The sequence below is a fragment of the Catharus ustulatus genome, chromosome 5 (genome assembly GCF_009819885.2).
Source record: "Catharus ustulatus isolate bCatUst1 chromosome 5, bCatUst1.pri.v2, whole genome shotgun sequence".
Lineage (NCBI taxonomy): Eukaryota > Metazoa > Chordata > Aves > Passeriformes > Turdidae > Catharus > Catharus ustulatus.
In genome coordinates this window covers 45,357,315-45,375,980 of record NC_046225.1, presented here as the reverse complement: position 1 = coordinate 45,375,980, position 18,666 = coordinate 45,357,315, and the positions used below count along the sequence as shown (strand labels likewise).

The window sequence follows — 18,666 nt, the reverse complement described above, 5'->3', positions numbered from 1 at the left end:
TTGAAAGGAAGGGATTTGTGTTGTTACTGTCTTGTGTTTTCCCATGTTGTTGATACATAAATTCTCCTTAATGAATATTGCACTTTACAGTTTTTACAAATCAGTATGTAAATTTGAAAACAATATAGTACGTTTCAGAGAATGTAGATGTGAAATGCTTTTTCATGGTACATGGTTTATCATGATGTTGAACTATTGCATATGGTTCAAATTTTTTTGCTGGTTTCTTCACTTAGAGTTTGTCTGTTACAAATTTATAGTCTCTTCAGTGAAGAAATAGAGACTTACAGGACTCTTGAGTGTGGCTTGCAGGTTTATACATTTAGATCTTTATAGAGCTGAATAAACAGTTTACTACACCTGTGGTAGATCCCACAGATTTATAATGTATTCATTACGGTGATAAATTATTGCTGTTTCATCTCCCAAATTTGCTAGGTTTCTGTACTATGCCTTATTTTGTATAGTAGCACTAGAGTCAGCAGGCAAACTTCCTAATGGGTGGTAGCTTGCCTAGGAAGAGCAGACTGCTCTTCTACTCTTGGCTTTTCATAAATCTTGTCTTTGTAAGAAAAATGAGAGCTTGGACAGGAGGTAATCCCTAAGCAGGTGTAGTAAGGAGACTAAATACGTTACTTTTTAAATTTCAAATGTTGGCAGAAGCATGTTAATGCCAGGAGGACAGTGTCATATTGGACTACTGTGGCTTATTCAAGAGCCTTATATTACTGAATTATTCTTCTATCTCTTCAGTGTGTTGAGAACTTCTTTTTCAAAGAAGTAAAATCAATACATATATACAGTACTTAAGGGCAATGAATATGTAATAAAAAAATTTTAATATTATGCAAGCACTATACACAGAAGATAGTTACTTCTGTTTGGATTCCTGTTTGCAACTTTTGGTATTAGAAATGGTCAAAATTAGTTGGCTTTCTCTTCTAATTCTGGCCTTCAAAATCTGTTATTTATTAAGGAAGAAGTATTAATACATACTCAGAGATTCCAGTCCTGCACAGAGACCACAACCACTAGATGAGGAACATTCTTAAGAGAAGTAATCCAAATATTGCTTAATTATTTCAAAATATTTCATAATCATGGTGTTTTAAATTTATTTGGGCAGTAACATTTAAGATGTGGCTATCTGCCACTTACAGAAAAGAATCATGTAAAGTACATCTAACTTGATGTGATTTTGGAACACAATCCTGGAGTTACTTTTGAAATATAGAATAAGAGTATATGACCTAATGTACTTTAATTTCTTTGTAGTTTAACAGTGGAAGGCAAAGGAGACTGTGTACAAAGGGAGTTACAGTTTATGATTTACCTTAACAAGAATTTATTTTTTTTCCTCACAAGTTTCTGGTTTTATTTTTCATACCTTTTCCCCCTTCCTTGCAACTTCCATTACATCGTTCTCTTGGTTTAACTACTTTCTACTAAATGCAGTTAACAGCTACTGATATTTTTGTGTTAAAATTGCATGGCATAATTAATGTAGTGGATTTCAATACTAAAATCTTTTTAAAGATTATAAACATAAAATACAAACTCTTTTAATAGAAAAGTCTATTATGATGATAGGCATTCTCAGATTATACTTCTGTATCTGATCCAATCATGGCCTTTAATTTTTTTTTTATTCTAATATTTAAGCGTGCTGATGATTTTTCAAGTTCACTGTCAGATACCACACTGCTTGTACACTTTTTTGGCAAGAAAGGAAAAGCTGAACTGAACTTTGAAGATTTTTATAGGTGAGTCTCAACTTCATTAATTCCTTGTAAAAAGTACTTGTATAGTTGTTCTAATTAATGTGTACTATATTACTATACACATAGCTTATGCAGGTTTGTTTATATGGTTTATGTTCCCTTTGTGTGTGTTATATACACAAAGAGCAAAATAATACAGTAAGTGGCCCAACAAGAAAAAGTCATCTCCCAGTGCTGCTGCATTCGCAAATTTTGTTAGCACTTGTGTGTTTTGTTAGTTTGGGATAGAAAGGTTATACCCCAGCCCTGTCCTTATTGACAGGTAGGAACTTCTTTGTTGGTTTTGAATTATTTCTATATTTTCCCCTGTTTGTCAGTGTTTTAAAAAAAATTTGTGTGCATTTCTGCACTTAGGGACATATTTAAATGCAAAATTTTTCTGAAGATATCATTCAGGCACATTAAAACAAGCTTCTTTGGGTAAAAGTTGAAACACAATGGAATCTATTGGCTTAGTTATTATGACAGCAAATACAGAATTTAAAAATACAGGGAGAATGCCATAAAAACCAAACCATAAAATTGTATACTTCCGCATAATTGGGAGAGATGCAGTGTTGAATTATTGCTTCCTCAGTAAATACTGCTAATATCTATTGTCTTTATCATTTAGCTATGTATTCCAATCAATCAGAAGTGTGCAAAATATTTTGACTTAAATGAGAAGTCCTGAAAAATATTCAGTATTTTACATAATATAAAAACTGTATCATTAAGTGAAATTATGACATAAGTTCAAAGTAGGAAGCAGCAAAGAAGGGAGTTTTACAAAAGGCATCTAGTAAAAATGCTATGGGTTGTGGTTGACAATGAGATGAACATGAGCTCCCAGTGCACTGCTGTGACCAGAGTGCTAATTTCACCCTTGGCTGTAGGACTAGGACATCACATAGAATCAGGGAAGTTACTTTTCCTCTTTATAGGTTACTGTTTGTATGTTTGGTGTCCAGGATAAACTAAGTGGATTTTTAAGTTGGGAAAAGTTTATAGAAATATCATGAGAATAGTGAAGTGTTTTTTTAAAGGGTTAGATTGAAAGACTGCAAGCACTCATCATCATACTCTTGTTAAAAAGACAAAGGTGAGGTTAAATTTCAAACTGTAGGTAACTAAATTTTGGGAATTAATTTGGTATCATGATGGAATCTTGAATTTAGCATATACAAATAAAGTTCTATGACCCACTGAAGAAGAAAATTGGGCAAACACAAATTAGAATTAATTACAAATGTAAGTATCAAGTAATTTTAATCCTTACTAACACATTTCATCATTGTTTTAAGATTGACTTGAAAATATGTCAATATATATAAAGGATTTACCAAATTTACCATCAGTGCTGCAAAAAAGAGAACTACAGTAATTTCACGAATACAAGCCACACCATTTTGACTGAAATTTTGCTCCCATACTGGAAATGAGGCTAACACTCAGGAGCAGCTAATATGTAAATAATTTTCTGACATTTCCAACCCCAGAAGTGGAAACCGAGGTGCCGAGTCGAGCAACCTGCCAGTAAAAGCCAGCATTTTGCGATTATTACAAATTGTTACTCTGTTGTGCTGCGGGTGGAGCTGGCTCCCTGCAGGCAGCACGGAGGGGGCGGGGGGAGAGGTGGGAGAGGTCCCTCCTTCCCTCCTCTCCCGCAGCCTGGGGGAGAGACGGGGGGTCCTCCTGCCGCCATCCCCGTGGCCCGTGGGATAAGCGGGGGGCTCCTGCCCCTGACTGCCACGGGAGGAGCAGGCAGGCTCCGTCCCCGCCCGCCGCCGTGGGTGCCAGCGGGCTCCGTCCCTGCCTGCCACCACGGGGCAGCACCAGGCCGGGGCGAGCAAGCCCAGTGGCAGTGGCGGCCGGCCCTGAGTGGCCCCGCCGAGCAGCCCCACCGAGCTGGGCCCCCTGGCCCCGTCGGCAGCCCCGAGCGGGCCGAGCCTGCACAGCCTGAGCCGAGCCAGTAAACCCCACCCTGCCGCCGTTCTGTTACTATCTGGCAACTTTGTTGCACGCGGGTCCTCGCTGTGAACGACAGAGCGGCTTATACTCAGGTGCGGCTTATTTATGGACAAAGAACAAAATGTTTGCCAACACCCGGCGATGCGGCTTATAGTCCGTGCGGCTTATATTCGTGAAATTACTGTAATTTGGTTCATATTCTATGAGTCTTTCAAGGACATGAAGTAGAAATATTGAAGTATGACAATTTCTTCATGTTTTGTTTGTGCTTTAGATTTATGGATAACCTGCAAACTGAGGTTTTAGAGATAGAATTCCTTTCTTACTCTAATGGGATGAACACCATCAGTGAAGAAGACTTTGCCCATATTCTCTTGAGGTACACAAATGTGGAAAATACATCAAGTTACCTGGAAAACATGCGCTGCAGTATTCCTGAAGAAAAGGTAATTGTTTAGCAGTGGACCACAGCATGCAGTGTCATTAAGATGAAAAAATAGCTTTGTTGAATTACTTAGCACCAGGATGTTTTTCTCATCATAAACTGTATGCCTGGTTTTTCAGATTACTTGCTGAATTGAAAGTAGAAGATAAATAGCATAGAATTATATTCCATAGGATTTAACTAGTAGTATTGTTGAAATTTGGATAGAATGTAACAGATAGATGGAACAGATTAAATTGCAAAAGCCATAAGACATTAAAAAAAAAAATTTTCTAGCAATGTATTATTAAAAAAACCTCTTCCTTCCTTCCTTCCTTCCTTCCTTCCTTCCTTCCTTCCTTCCTTCCTTCCTTCCTTCCTTCCTTCCTTCTTTCTTTCATTTTTTCTTTTGTTCTTCTTTGCATTGCCACTGGAGTGGCATGTCCTCAGAAATAACATCACATTTAATCTTGTTGTATTATAGTCTTATTAGTGGATTATTTGTAATTATTGTTGGGTGTGTGGGTTTTTTAATGGCTGAAGAGACATAAATGATAATATAAATAGTAAAGGTCAGGAGGTAGATAGTCTTAATTTGTTTAACAGCAAATATGTTGTCAGAAGTGTATCTGAGAGAAATGTAGTAGCAACTATACATCAGTGATAATCTATAGGATAGCATTAAAAGTAGCCCTTCAAACGTGGGATGTTTTGGATATACTTTGTCTGTTTGTGTTTACAGAAGAAGATCAAATTAATCTGTCCTAGAAATCTAACTCTTTCAACAGCTACATCCTTTAATAGCACCAACAGCAGAGCTTGCAGAGTAAAGTAATGAAGTTTGAACAGTTTTGTTTAGGTTTTGTTTTTATTTGAGGAATTATATTGTAATTTCAGTCTTCACAATAAGTAAGATCAGTCAACTAACCTGACAGAAGCACACTCCAAAAATCAACAGTTTTCTGTTCAGATATCTGTATTATCTGATTCTTCTTGTGGTTGTACAGTAGTTAGGGCCACAGAGTGTTAAATATAGCTGGGAAAGCAGGGCTGTCTCCTTTGACCAGATTAGATGTCAGATGAAGTGGTAAGATTGGAATCAGAGCTCCTGCTCAGTCACCCTTTTCAAGTTCCTGGTCTCGGCACTGAGGTGCTCAGATCAAACTGCTGTAAAAGATCTGTGCAGCTTTCAATATTCAGAGCCAAGACAGTGCAACAAAACTGCTATAGCTGCATGGTGCCAGATAGAAATCTGGAAAAAAAACCCAACCAACCATTCTCTTTGGGTCTTGTGTAGAAACAGTAATGTAAGTATCACTTGGAAAACTGAAAAATAATGATAATTGCAGTTATAAATACTTTGAATGTCAAAGGTGAAGTAAATATACAGACACTTTCTTTTGAACACAAGGTAGTAGTCTTTGAAGCTCATCTCTAAGTCTTCCAATGCCATAGCAAGTATTCCACTATAGTTTTCTCTTCTTGGTCTCTGGTGGGACCGTCAGTTAAGAAAAACTTCCATGTAGAAAGCTTTGTCACTCAGTTACAAATTTGTTTTAATGTTGTGTTCTGAGAATGTCCTGGCACTGGACAGGTGTCATAGATCTGTATGTCATATGCTATACTTCCATTAAGAAAAACAAGACATTGCTGTTTTTCATAACTTTGTGTCATTGGCTTGGTAAATGTGCTGTCACTACATCTCTTATGCTGGCCAGAGTCTTTTAAGAATAGGACTTTGCCTCTTACTGCCATGGAGGTGTTGTTGGTATGTAGTTCAAATGTTGTCAAATTTTTTGACTCGTCATAACACTCTAATTTGAAAGCTATAAAATTTGCTCTTTATTTCATGATTGTGATATGCTCCAATACTAATACTAAGCAGAGGATTCCATTTAGAAGAAAAATTAGTCAAGTCTGTAAAGTAATAGGCCCATACTTTCATAGCTGGCAATGCTAATCTTTGATGGCGGTGTATGAAGAAGACCATAAAGCAGCATGATGATCTTTTGTCATATTATAATCATGTTAAAATGTTCAGCTGGCATGCTGCCTGCTCACAGGATGTTTTCCTCCTTTTACTAACTAATTCCAAGCAGTGATTCATGTAAGCTGGCATCACGAATTACTACGGATATCAACTCCTGAAGGAAGTCTGTGCATTTTTAGCAGTATGGGTACATGAATCTGAGTTTTCTTTGCTGTAGTAAAATATAATCTGTCCATATAAATAAAAAAGTTAGCTTCCTTTTTTTTTTTGTGTGTGTGTCATGGTTTAACACCAGCCATTGACCAAACCCCACGCAGCCATTTGCTCACTCTCCTACCAGCAGGATGAGGGAGAGAATTGGAAGGGTAAAAGGCAGAAAGCCTGAGAGATGAGAAAGAGACAGTTTATTAGGAAAAGCAAAGGTGTTGCACACAAACAAGAATTTTGAGTAGCCTGATCTCTTATACTTACTTTTTGCATTCAAAATTTTTACAGACAAATTGGTGCACATCAAGGATTTGTGAACCTAAAAATGTCAGCTCAAGACTTTGGTGGATATTCTCTACAACTGTTGTTTTGTCATAGTACTTGAGGCTCCTGGCTGAGAAATGAAGTTTCACTGCTCTAGGAATGTCACAAATGCATGGCAGAGTTATTTCCAGTCCCTTAGAGTTTTCAGTCTAAATACAGTACAAGAACTAGAACTTGGACACATAAACTAATAGTGTCAAAGACAATGAAACAAAAAATACTGACAATATTAAATTAAGTTTTTAACATAAAAATTTAAATAAGGTGGTGGTTCTGTTTGTGTATATGAGGATTTCCTCACAATTGTGAAGGATCTGCTTGCTGAGAAAAGCAATTCATGGTGGAGATGGGCCAAGCTCTCCAAATTATTTATAAATCTTAGCTAGCAGTTAGGTACAATCATTTAAGCAGGGGTTTACTTTTCAAGTGTGTGGAGACCTATTCAATTCTTTATTGTAACAATATTATGCTGCTCTCCACATTTTCCACAGTCTTTGCTGTTTCATGTGGGTTAGCACCCAACCTCTGCCATCTTCTCCTCTGGCACAAACCTACGGTTGCATGTTTCCTGTGCTCCACCATACTATAAAGACCATGCATGTGTTTGAGGAGACACATAGATCAATGTTTTTGTTTGAACAGAAAGGCTCACAGGTCTTACTATTGCCCTCAAGTGTATTTGCAGAGACAAGTACTTATATAGGATAAAAGAATAAAAGCAAATGGAAAAATGCCCAAAATTATAGTTAAAAGAGTCCAGGGAGATCAAGATTTGACAAAGAATGCCATTCCATATTCAGTATGACTGAGACCAGTGGCAATTTGATATAGGCAATGGTCCTGGCTTTGTTCAAAGTCTCATTTTCAGGTCTCTCTCATAATTGATTTAGAGATAGTTTATCAGATCTTTGGATATCTAACCAAGATGAGAGAAGAACAAATGTACAAGAAATGAAGATAAACTCCTTTAATAAGAGCACTTTCAGTGAAACTTTCACAGAAGATATTCTAAAGTCTGGTCAAAATGCAATTGATTTTTTAAAAAACTGGACAAACCCTGCGGTACTTGCAAATTCTTAGCTAAAGAGACTTGGGTGTTTAAATCTGGATATGTAAAAATGTAACCCTAAAATACAGGCTTAAGGTAGATCATAAAACACCTTTATTTGTTAAAAAAATACATTTATGAATAAATCATATATTTACGAATCCATTCAATGTATTTATATGAGCAGATACACTCACATATATAATAGTGGTTTGCAGGTTTTTAGTAGTAAATATACTCCAATGTTCATCCAAACCTAGGCTTTTTATTCTCAGTATTAGCTATCATATTGTAATAATCCTGGAATTCTTAAAAATTGTCCTCAGCAATGGAACAGTATTTTTGACTCCTCTGTTGAGAATTGCTGTCTTGTTGCAGTCACAGATAGGAAAGACATACTGCATTCCTCAAGAAAATCCAGTTCTCTGCTTTATTGACTTTTACTACAAATCCTCTTTTTATAAAATGGCTGTGGTATTTGTTCTTAAATGAAGCAAACATATATAATTACAAGGTTTGTTTATTCAGTTGTTATTACTGCTGATAATTTTTAATAATGCATATTGTTCTGGTTTTTAGGGTATCACATTTGAAGAATTTAGATCATTTTTTCAATTCTTGAACAACCTAGAAGACTTTACAATTGCAATGCAAATGTATAATTTTGCAAGTCGTTCCATAGGTCAAGGTAAGTATCGATACCTTTATAAAAATCCATTGATATCCATATAAAACTGTTGAAAAAAATGCAAAAATGTTTTGCATTTCCTAGTTTGTAGTTTTAATGTTTCCAGTAAAAGGCTAAAAATGCTAGGACTCCAGCTTTGAGAGGAAAAGGTTTGGTCGTATCATAAGAGATATCATGCAGTCATGTAAGTGGTGGACAAGCTGAATGCAGAATAGTTGTCCATCAAATCCTACAATACAGGGGTTAAGAGGCGCTTGATGTCACCAGTGAGAGGTCAGATTAAAGCAAACAAAAGCATTTCTTTACACAGTGAGCATCTGAATTTGACCTTCTGCAAAGGTTGTAGAAGAAAACAGTGTCAGAAGGTCCGAAGAGAGATCAGGTTTTTAACAAACCAGTAAGTGTGTACTGAAAGAACTAGGCATGTATGTACCTACTGAAATCCTTAATAAACAGTGAACTTTGGGGAACACGAGGTGAGCGATATGCAAAGTGCTCAGACTTGTGTGCTCTCCTCATGGGTCTGACCCCATAACACCAGCATGGTCCTCCCTCATGTGGCCTTACCAAGGGATTGTGCCATTTTCTCTATACTCTATTTCTTGGATTCTGGTTTGTGTCAAACAAGTAAATGCCATATATGTAACATAGGTTTAATTAGAATATGATTTTCAATTTTGTTAGTGCACATAGTGTATATATATGGACTATTACCTTTTTTGTAAAATAACTGGCACCCACTAAGCAGTGTCATTAGTTAAGAACTACTTGGTTTAGAACTGTGAAATTCAGTCCTAATTTTCACATTTTCATATTTTTGAGTATTTAAATGTGAAAACTCAAGTTAAAAGTTTACTTATATTTCAAAATATGCTGTTCCCAAAGTACCCTTAAATTCACCTTTTTATTTTTTTTTCTGGTGTTCTCCTTATACAGATGAATTCAAGCGCGCTGTGTATGTAGCCACAGGTGTGAAGCTCTCACCACATTTGGTGAACACAGTGTTCAAGATTTTTGATGTCGACAGAGATGACCAGTTGAGTTATAAAGAATTTATCGGCATTATGAAAGACAGACTCAATCGAGGGTTTAGGGTAAGGATTCTAATTTTTATAGAATCTTAGTTGACTTTGCTACTTACCACTACTTTAGCATCTGTAGCACCTGTAGATTTCAAACCAGCAGTGCATATGTTTAAAGACATACATTTTATGACATGCATTTTATGACATATATTTTAAGACATAAATTTATAGAAAAACTGAACTAATCTGTAAGATAAAATCCTTCTTAAATTCTTGATTATTTTTTTGTTAGAAAGCAATACTTAGGGGACGTGATGTACCTTTATCGTGTGTAAACCAAACAGGAGATGAGAAATTCCCTGTATACTGTCATTCCTTCTGTATTGTGTGTTTAATTCTTAGCATTAAGAATTTGAACAACGGCAGCAATTATTGCTCACAGAGGAAAGAGAATTTGTCTCTCTCAAGCTCAAGAAGTTTAGTTAAAGGTCAACTCTTCTAAAACATTATATAAAATACCAAGTGCTCATAATGACAGGTAGAAAGAGTTGCAGTGGAAGGTAGTTTTAATTTTCAAATAAAAATCAGTGAAGTGGTGCTGAACAATGCTGTGTTCTAGTTCAGAGCTGATTTTAATAATTAAACCCTGTATCTAATACTCAATTATAATAAGCTAGAGGGCAGGAAATTACTTGCAGTCATATTTTTTTTCTTCATATGACAGGTTTTAACATTTTTAATTAAATGTAAAATGGTGTTCTAACTAACAACCTCATTGCTTGATTTCTTAAGACATAAATCTTAAACTGTATTATGGTTCCTAAAGTTACATTTCAATATGTTATTTCTGTAATTTAAGGTAACTTTAGTTAGCTTCCTAAATGTAATTTTAGAACTTTCTGTGGTGTTGAGTCTAATAGTTTACTTGTTATTTCTGTAATATTATGATCAAACATAAAATGTGGATAACAACCCCTGTATTTGTAACAAACTTACTTCCTTGTTGGTCCTCAATTCCTTTTATTATGGTGTGGCAATGATGGTTGTTTCAAAACTGTTTCAAGATGTTCAGCTATATGTTTTAAGTGTTTACTAATTGTAAATGTGCAGTGTACGTTAATTTAACCAGCAAACAGTCTGCTTACTAAGTAATTCTTGTATTTATTACATGTTCCTATTTCACAAAATGCATGAGAGAAATCACATAATTTTAATAATCTCTATCATGCAGCACTATTCAGTCTTATGTATATGCTTTTGCCTGGACCGCTATAAAATATTTCAGTGGACTGTAAAAGAACTATAAAGAATAGCCAGTATTCAGAAGAATAACACAGTCTTTCATAAATTACAATTCTAGTTAAATACTAGACATCTCCTGGATTACATTGGAGACAATTGTGATTTGGTCCTGTAATTAAGTTAAATGCATTTTCTTCACTAATCGGCAGTGTTACAAGACAATTACAGTAGTAAACAGAGGAATTACAATTTCCAGTAAGTTTTCATAAGTGTCACACAAACCATTTTTTTTCCAAGAGTGGATAATGGTAAAAGTTCTGCAAAAATCTGCCTTCATAAAAAGAAATTTTGCAAAAATTTTGCCTTAAAAAACACCCCCTTCCCACTGCAGTCTTGGTTTAGAATGAAAAGTAGAGAATGCCTAAGAACATTTTTCCCAGAACAAAATGGTTGAAAATGTCATTAATTGCTTCCTATTGTTTGTATGTTAAAAGTTGCAGAGTATTTAATATGTCCTAAACAATAAAACTTTGCCCTCTTGCTCCTACAAAGTGGAGGGCTCAAATGTGGTCTTGTGCTAAATCAAAACTAACAAATTACTAACCTTTTCTTTATCAATAACTGTGTTCTGTATCCATATGATAATTCAGTCAGTTTCATTATACAGATAAAAGGTCGTAACAGCTTTGGCTTATTCAGTATTCTGCAGCAACATAGAAATCTTGGCCATGAGAAATCTGAAGCCCTTTATGAAGTATAAATGCCTGACTTTAATGTTAAGTATCCCACAATTAATGTCTGCTAATTAATGTGGTATCTGATTATCTCTCTAAAAACATCAGAAAATAACATTTTCAGTTAGGCCTATGATTTGAAGTACGATTTTATAATTAATATCTTGTACTTAGCAATTTGACCTTTTTAAAAGTTGTTGCACTAATTATGTTTTCCCAGAATCATGAGGCCATTATAGGATCTGGTACTGGGACCATTTTAAAAAAGGGCATTTTCTGGTTATATAGTCAGACTAAAGTGACACTATTTAAGAGTAAAGAGTCACACAGGTCCAGTTCTGAAACATAAGTATGTAGTAGGTTTGTCCTATTTAAAAGCTTAGCCTTGAACTTAAAAACTTCAGGAGGGTCAGGTATGACTGCTTATAGGAACACAGTAAACATTCATTTTTATACAAATTATAGGTACATTTTTTGGAAAAGTAAATTTCCTAAAGACTTAACCAAATGAAATTCCGCTTTTTCTGCAATTTTGTAGCACAACCTGAAACCTCGTTTTTGTTTTAGTAGTTTGAAGCAAACCCATATGTTAAGCTGCCATCAAGTGGCCAGTCAGAGTATTGCCATGAGCTTATTAAAAATACTCAGACATGAAAAGCCGTTTTTTTTCTTACTGTTTAATAAAATAAATTATTTCCCTTTCTTTTTTCAAATTTAAAAATATATAAGATTCCCTTTCCTTTAAAAATTCCATTTTTAAATTGGAAGACTTGGAACTTAATGACTAAATGACAAACATTTTGCATAACACATACTGCACTGTATCTCCTAGTTATTTGTCAATTAAAGCCATTTTTTTGTATTTTCATGATACTGTTGTCTTATGCTTACCCCTGGCTGCCTTCACGTGTTGTCTGCATCTGCACACTTCTCCATCTTTTGCTCCACAGGGCTACAAACCTATACAGAGGTATACTACTTTCAAATCCTGCGTGAGGAAGGAGCTCTATAGCAGATAAATGACGGTATGTGTTAGTCACCAGTCTGAGTGTGCTGGCATGCCTGCAGGAATGGCTGAATGTTGAACTATCACTGCTTTGTTTCCTGTTCCAAAACTCAGGAATAGGTTCTATGACTGCAAGTAATGTAGTAGCTCAAGGCATCACGTTGTGTTTTGACTGAAGCAATACAATTTTATCCTGGAGTTGGTAAAAATGACTGACTCACACTGTCACTGTTCTGTAAGCCAACTGTGATTTTGTACTGTGTTTGAAATTAGGAAAATTATTCTTTCATAGTTTCTGTTGCTGTTTTCTGTCTGTCCTATTATCTATTTTTAAGTAATTTCTCAGGTACCTATAGCTGGTAAGTATTCACCAAGGAAGATTTTAGTGGCAGATTTTTCTGACTTTTAGTGACCTGATTCTACTTTGGTTTATACTGCTACAATCTTGAAAGCAATCATTTTTGGCTCAATTAATGCTGTACCAGCAATTTTGAAAAATCAGCATTGTGTCTACACATAGTCACCATGGCTGTTTTCACACATGCACTACATGAACATCCCTTCGTACAGCTCAGTTGTGCTGTGGATTTCAGTGTAAAAACCAGGGTGTGCATATTCTGTATCCATATTGTGGAACTGTTTGTCACACAGGGGACACAGACACTGCATTAGGAGACATTTCTCCTCTTGCATAAAGGAAGAGTTTGTTCCTTTGCAATTTAAGGGTTTTTCCTGTTTCCATGTAAAGACTTTGCAGGAGTTGCTAATGGAGGATGTTGGTTCCAGATGGTTTTTTTTTACAGAGGAGAGGAGCAAAGAGGCATATCATGACAAGCGAGGCCCCATGACCAGTGGTGTGCTCTGAGTGACCTGTGAGGGGTCCAGCACATCTCATGCTCCTGATCCAGGAGGATTTGACTGTCATTCCCCTGCTGTTTTTAATTCTGAGGCACAATATTAAGCTGAGATTTTTTTTGTTCAATACTGTCCCCTAATACTGAAGCATTGTACTAATATTTGAGGGACAGAAGAGGAAATTTGATCTTAACAAAGCATCTGGTTTCTCCACCTTATTAATGGAAAGTGTAAATGACAAATAAAGTAGTTTAAACAATATTTTAGTAATCCAGTCACTAGTCACATGAGACGAAGTCATGGCTTTAGTTTAATCTTATGTAACTTTATATCTTTGAAACTTTTGACTTTAAAAGCTTCCTTTCTTCCTTTTTTATGTATTTTTAAAAATAGTTATTAGGAGTACTTTGTCTTTTCGTCAAAACCCGTATTGTAGTTTCATGTTAAGTACTACTTAAACTGTAAACTTTTCAAGATGTGGAAGAACTCTTACAGGAAACTGGCAAAATGCTACACAGTCATGATGCTTCCCTAATAATTTCAATGAAGGGTATGTGTCCAAATGGAAGAAAATGCAGTGACACAAAGGAATCCAGTATCTACTCAACAAATCTAATAAAATTATCTTGGTGATAGAAAGAGAGACTGTGGTAAAAGCATCAAGTATACATACATCAGCACCTTGTCAGATCCAAATTCAGGCACTAAATCAATAAATTCATATGCTGAGATGATGTAAACTGGAAAAAAATGTACCATGGATATTAATAAAGGGAGATGTTGTTCATTCTGTATAAAGTCATTCTCCAAAAAAAATTGAATTACAGTAATTTCACAACCATAAGGCGCACCAGACTATAAGGCGCACCCCTCCGGGAGCCGGCACATTTCGCAACTTTGTAGATCAGATAAAGCGCACCGGACTATAAGGCGCACCTTTTTTTTTGCAGCAAGGCTCCGCCCCCAGCTTCACCCGCGTACTTGCTGGCTGAGGCCCCGCCTCAACCTGGCAACCATTGGCCCCCGGGCCTGCCTGTACCCAGCGGAGCCGGGCTATGCCCGCTGCCGCTCCATGCAGCGTCCCCAGGGCCGGGCTATGTCCGCCGCCGCTCCGTGCAGTGTCCCCAGGGCCCCGTTGCTCCAGGAGTTCCCTGGCGCTCCGGGTGTCACGCACCCCCCTGGCGCACCGGGAACCCTGCACTGCCGGTGCGATGCCAGCAGGCTTGCCCCGCGCCGCCTCTGCCCAGATTCCGGCGGCTTTCGCCCTCCTCGCGTGGCGGCCGCTCCGATTCCGGCGGCTTTCCCCCTCCCCGGCGTGGGGGCCGCCCCGATGCCAGTGGGCCCGCCCCGCGGGGCCAGCTCCCTGATGCCGGCGGGCCCGCCCCGCGCGGGGGACGCCCCAATGCCGGCAGGCCTGCCCCGTGCGGGGAACGCCCCAATGCCGGCGGGCTCGCACTTCTGGGGTGGCAAATGTCGCAACTTTGTACGTCAGATAAGGCGCACCAGACTATGAGGCGCACTTCCAGTTTCGGGGGAAAATTTTAGTCAAACGGGTGCGCCTTATAGTCGTGAAATTACTGTACTGTATGTCTACACTACACATTTGGAGACAGAAGAAAGCAGGTTAGTTGTCAGGGCATGGTCTTGGCTACAGGCAATCTCACTGAGTTAATGTAGCAGCTGCTAGTTATTTACCCTGCTCTTCTTCCCACCTGGAGCTCCTGGATGTAACAAAAATTACAGTAAATTCACGAATACAAGCCGCACTGAGTATAAGCCACATCTCTGGGTGTTGGCAAATATTTCAGTTTTTGTCCATAAATAAGCCGCACCTGAATATAAGCCGCTCTGTCGTTCACAGCGAGGACCCGCATGCAACAAAGTTGCCAAATACTAACAGAACCGCGGCATGGCGGGGGGTTTACTGGCTCAACTAAGGCTGTGCAGGCTCGGCCCGCTAGGGGCTGCTGACGGGGCCAGGTGGCCCAGCCCGGCGCTGACACTCGGGGCTGGCCGCCGCCTCTGGGCTCGCTCGCCCCGGCCCCGCTCGCGCCACGGCACCAGCCGGGCACGGAGAGAGCGCCCCGCTCACGCCGCGGCGCTGGCTGGGCACAGAGCACCCCCTGCTCCCGCCACGGCGGCGGAGGGTGGGGGAAGAGCACCCCCCCTCCTCCCCGGGCCGCGGCAATGGCGGCACCCCACCCCCATCCTCCCCGGGCGGGGGCAATGGCGGCGCAGGGCCCCCGTCGGCTCCCTGGGCCGTGGCAATGATGGCGCAGGGCCCCCGTCGGCTCCCCGACCCGCAGCAATGGCGGCGCAGGGCCCCCGTTGGCTTCCCGAACCGCGGCAATGGCGGCGCCCCTCCCCCCCCACCGCTCCTCTCTGAGCCGTGGCAATGGCGGCGCGGGGCCCCCCCGTCTCTCCCCTGGGCTGCGGCAGAGGAGGGGAGAGCTCTCCCGCCTCTCTCCCCGCCCCCCGTGCTGCCTGCAGGGAGCCAGGGCAACACAGTAACACTGTAACAATCGCAGAATGCCGGCTTTTACTGGCAGGTGCTTGGCTCGGCGCCCTGGCTGGCACATCTGGGGTTGTAAATGTCAGAAAATTATTCACAGATTAGCCGCCCCCGACTATTAGCCGCAGTTCCGGGTTTCCACCAAAATTTTTGTCAAATTGCTGCAGCTTGTATTCGTGAAATTACTGTATTCTTGTATCTGAACTTGCATGAGTAGGTCTGTATCAAATATCTGTTGCCTTTGCACTGAAGAATATAATGTAAGAATGTAAGCCTCGTATATATGAAATTCTCTCTTCCCTGCTGACGCATTAGTTTGCTACTGCTCTTCAATTGAGCAACTGCTTCTTGTCTCTTATCATGAGTCAGAATCACAGAATTGTTAAGGTCAGAAAAGACCTCTGAGATCAAGCCCAGGTATAACAATGATAAAAACAGTTGTTGGCTATTAAGAGTTCCTTTTTGTGCATAACTCATAACATCTCTTCAGATTTGTTGTAAATTTCTACTAATGTAAATTGGAAACTTTAGCTAAGGCATGTGAAGTGATTTGGCAGAAGTACTGTGGAGTAGAACAGAAATAGTTCTGTCTTTGCCACACATTGTGGAGTGAAAGTGGATTTACATGATTCTAAAAATCATTGTTTTCCACTTAGTTTATAAATTGAAAAGATAATAAAAATAAAATCATTGGAGATTTGAAATTGAACAATTTCAATAGGTAATTAAATTTCAGTCTGATGTCCATAGAAGCACATAAATGTACATGACATACAAAAATCAGCTCAACTACATCCCACAGTTAGGTGCAGTACAACTACTATTAATTTTACTTTTTTCCAAATATAAATGTACAGTTCACTGTGCTTTGAAACATTGTGCTTTTCTATGGTAAATGTAGAATTCTGGTGATGGAGATTAAGATACTTTGCACACTTACAATAGATTATACCCTACTTTACATCTACACTCTGAAAAGCTATAAACAGCACATTGTGCTGCACGTCACATATCTCTAAAATGCACTAATGCCATCACTCCACAGTGTTGTATCCTTATAATAAATAATGCAAATTTCTCCTTGGGGAATAACTGTACAAGCTGTGTGTGGTCCCTGCAGGGCACACAGCCTGACTCGTCATTGGCAGGTACTCCTTTGCATACACTGCAGGGAGAACTGAAAAAACATGTTTGGAGAGAACTGCCTGACAGAGCACAGAGGAGAGCTCTGCTTTGAATGTCTTGTGGAAGGATTATCTAGGAAATTTTTAACAAAGCCCTTTCAAAGTTAATTTCCAAAAAGGGATGCTAGAGACCAACTCAGGAGGGGATTCAAGTCCATGTCAAGTACTGTTTGCTAAAGTATTCATGTGCTCAGTAACTGTAATAGATATTTAGGCCATAACTGTGATTTTACTGACTACTGAATTATTAAAAGTAATTATTACATCACAAATGTAAATCTAGAAATTAATTTATAGTAATTTATAGTAATTTTCTGAGAATCTTTAAGATTTTTTCTATTAAAATAACTGATTCTAGATGTTCTGAATATTGTGAGTTTTCAAAATTTCTAATTAAAAGCTTTTAGGAGGTAATGGTTAATAGTACCTTGAGACTGACTGAGGAAGGAAATTTATTTTGAAAAAGACATGAAAAACTGAAGCATGGATTCAGAACCTCATTTCCAGCCATTTCAAGTATAAATTGGTATCTTCTGTAAACACTTTATTCTGTCAAGTGAGATTAAATTTTTCATGCAGGTAATCTTTTTAAAGCTTTTCATTTTTATACTTTCCTAGTACACAGCAATTGAATACATCTTGTGTAAAAGACAGCTTTAAAAAAACCGAGAGGCTGTTGCTTACTGTTTGAAGAGACTTTTGCTTACCTCTTCTCTAAAGCAGAGAGGTGAGAAGTGTGTAATTAGGCACACCTTCCTGATTCATCTTACAAAAGTACAGTAATTTCATGATTACAAGCTGCACCCTTTTGACTAAAATTTTGCTCCCGCACCGGAAATGCAGGGTATTACATTATTACATTATTATTACACTCAGGGGCGGCTAATATGTGCATAATTTTCTGACATTTCCCACCCCAGAAGTGCAAACCGAGGTGCTGAGCCGAGAACTGGCCAGTAAAACCCAGGTTTATGCGATTGTTACAAATTGGTTACTCTGTTGCGCAGCGGGTGGCAGCGCAGGAGGGGGAGGGAGGCAGGGGAGCTCCCTCCTTCCCTCCTCTTCCGCAGCCCGGGGGAGGCAGGGGCTCCGTGCTGCCAGCCCCGCGGCTCTGGAGGGAGGCAGGGGGCTTCCTCCTGCCTGCCGCTGTGGGAGTGGGGGCGCTCCTTCCCCTGCTGCCGCCACTGCCACGGGAGTGGAGGCGCTCCTTCCCCTCCTGCCGCCGCTGCTGTGGGTGCCGGCAGGCTCCCATCCCCTCCTGCTGCCACCTCTATGGGTGCCAGCGGGCTCCTGTCCCCTCCTGCCGCCGCTGCCATGGGTGCCGGTGGGCTCTGTGCCCCCACTGCCACCGCGGGGCAGCGCCGGGCCAGGGTGAGTGAGCCCAGAGGCAGCAGCTGGCCCTGAGTGGCCCCGTCGAGCGGCAGTGCCGAGCTGGGCCACCCCAAGCGGGCCAAGCCCTCACGGCCTGAGCCGAACCAGTAAACCCCCACACCGGATCTCGCGATTCTGTTACTATTTGGCAACTTTGTTGCACGCGGGTCCTCGCTGCCAACGACAGAGTGGCTTATAATTGGGTGCGGCTAATTTATGGACAAAGAACGAAATGTTTGCCAACACCCGACGATGCGGCTTATAGTCCGTGTGGCTTGTAATCATGAAATTACTGTAATTGGAAATTGCAGAACTTGGGGTTTTG

The 18,666-nt window shown here is 39.5% G+C and overlaps 1 protein-coding gene across 3 annotated transcripts in view; it reads left to right on the top strand.

Annotated features, from left to right (window-relative positions):
- MICU3 (mitochondrial calcium uptake family member 3) overlaps positions 1–18,666 on the top strand; it is a 62,926-nt gene that overhangs the window by 38,571 nt on the left and 5,689 nt on the right. For 2 of the 3 annotated variants that reach the window (XM_033059742.1, XM_033059744.2), the window contains exons 10-13: positions 1,663–1,763; positions 4,006–4,177; positions 8,304–8,412; positions 9,349–9,506. In XM_033059742.1, the coding sequence (XP_032915633.1) occupies positions 1,663–1,763; positions 4,006–4,177; positions 8,304–8,412; positions 9,349–9,506 (540 nt within the window). Of the gene's footprint in view, positions 1–1,662; positions 1,764–4,005; positions 4,178–8,303; positions 8,413–9,348; positions 9,507–12,363; positions 12,439–18,666 lie in introns of all 3 variants that reach the window. The other variant, XM_042779254.1, reaches the window with a different exon arrangement.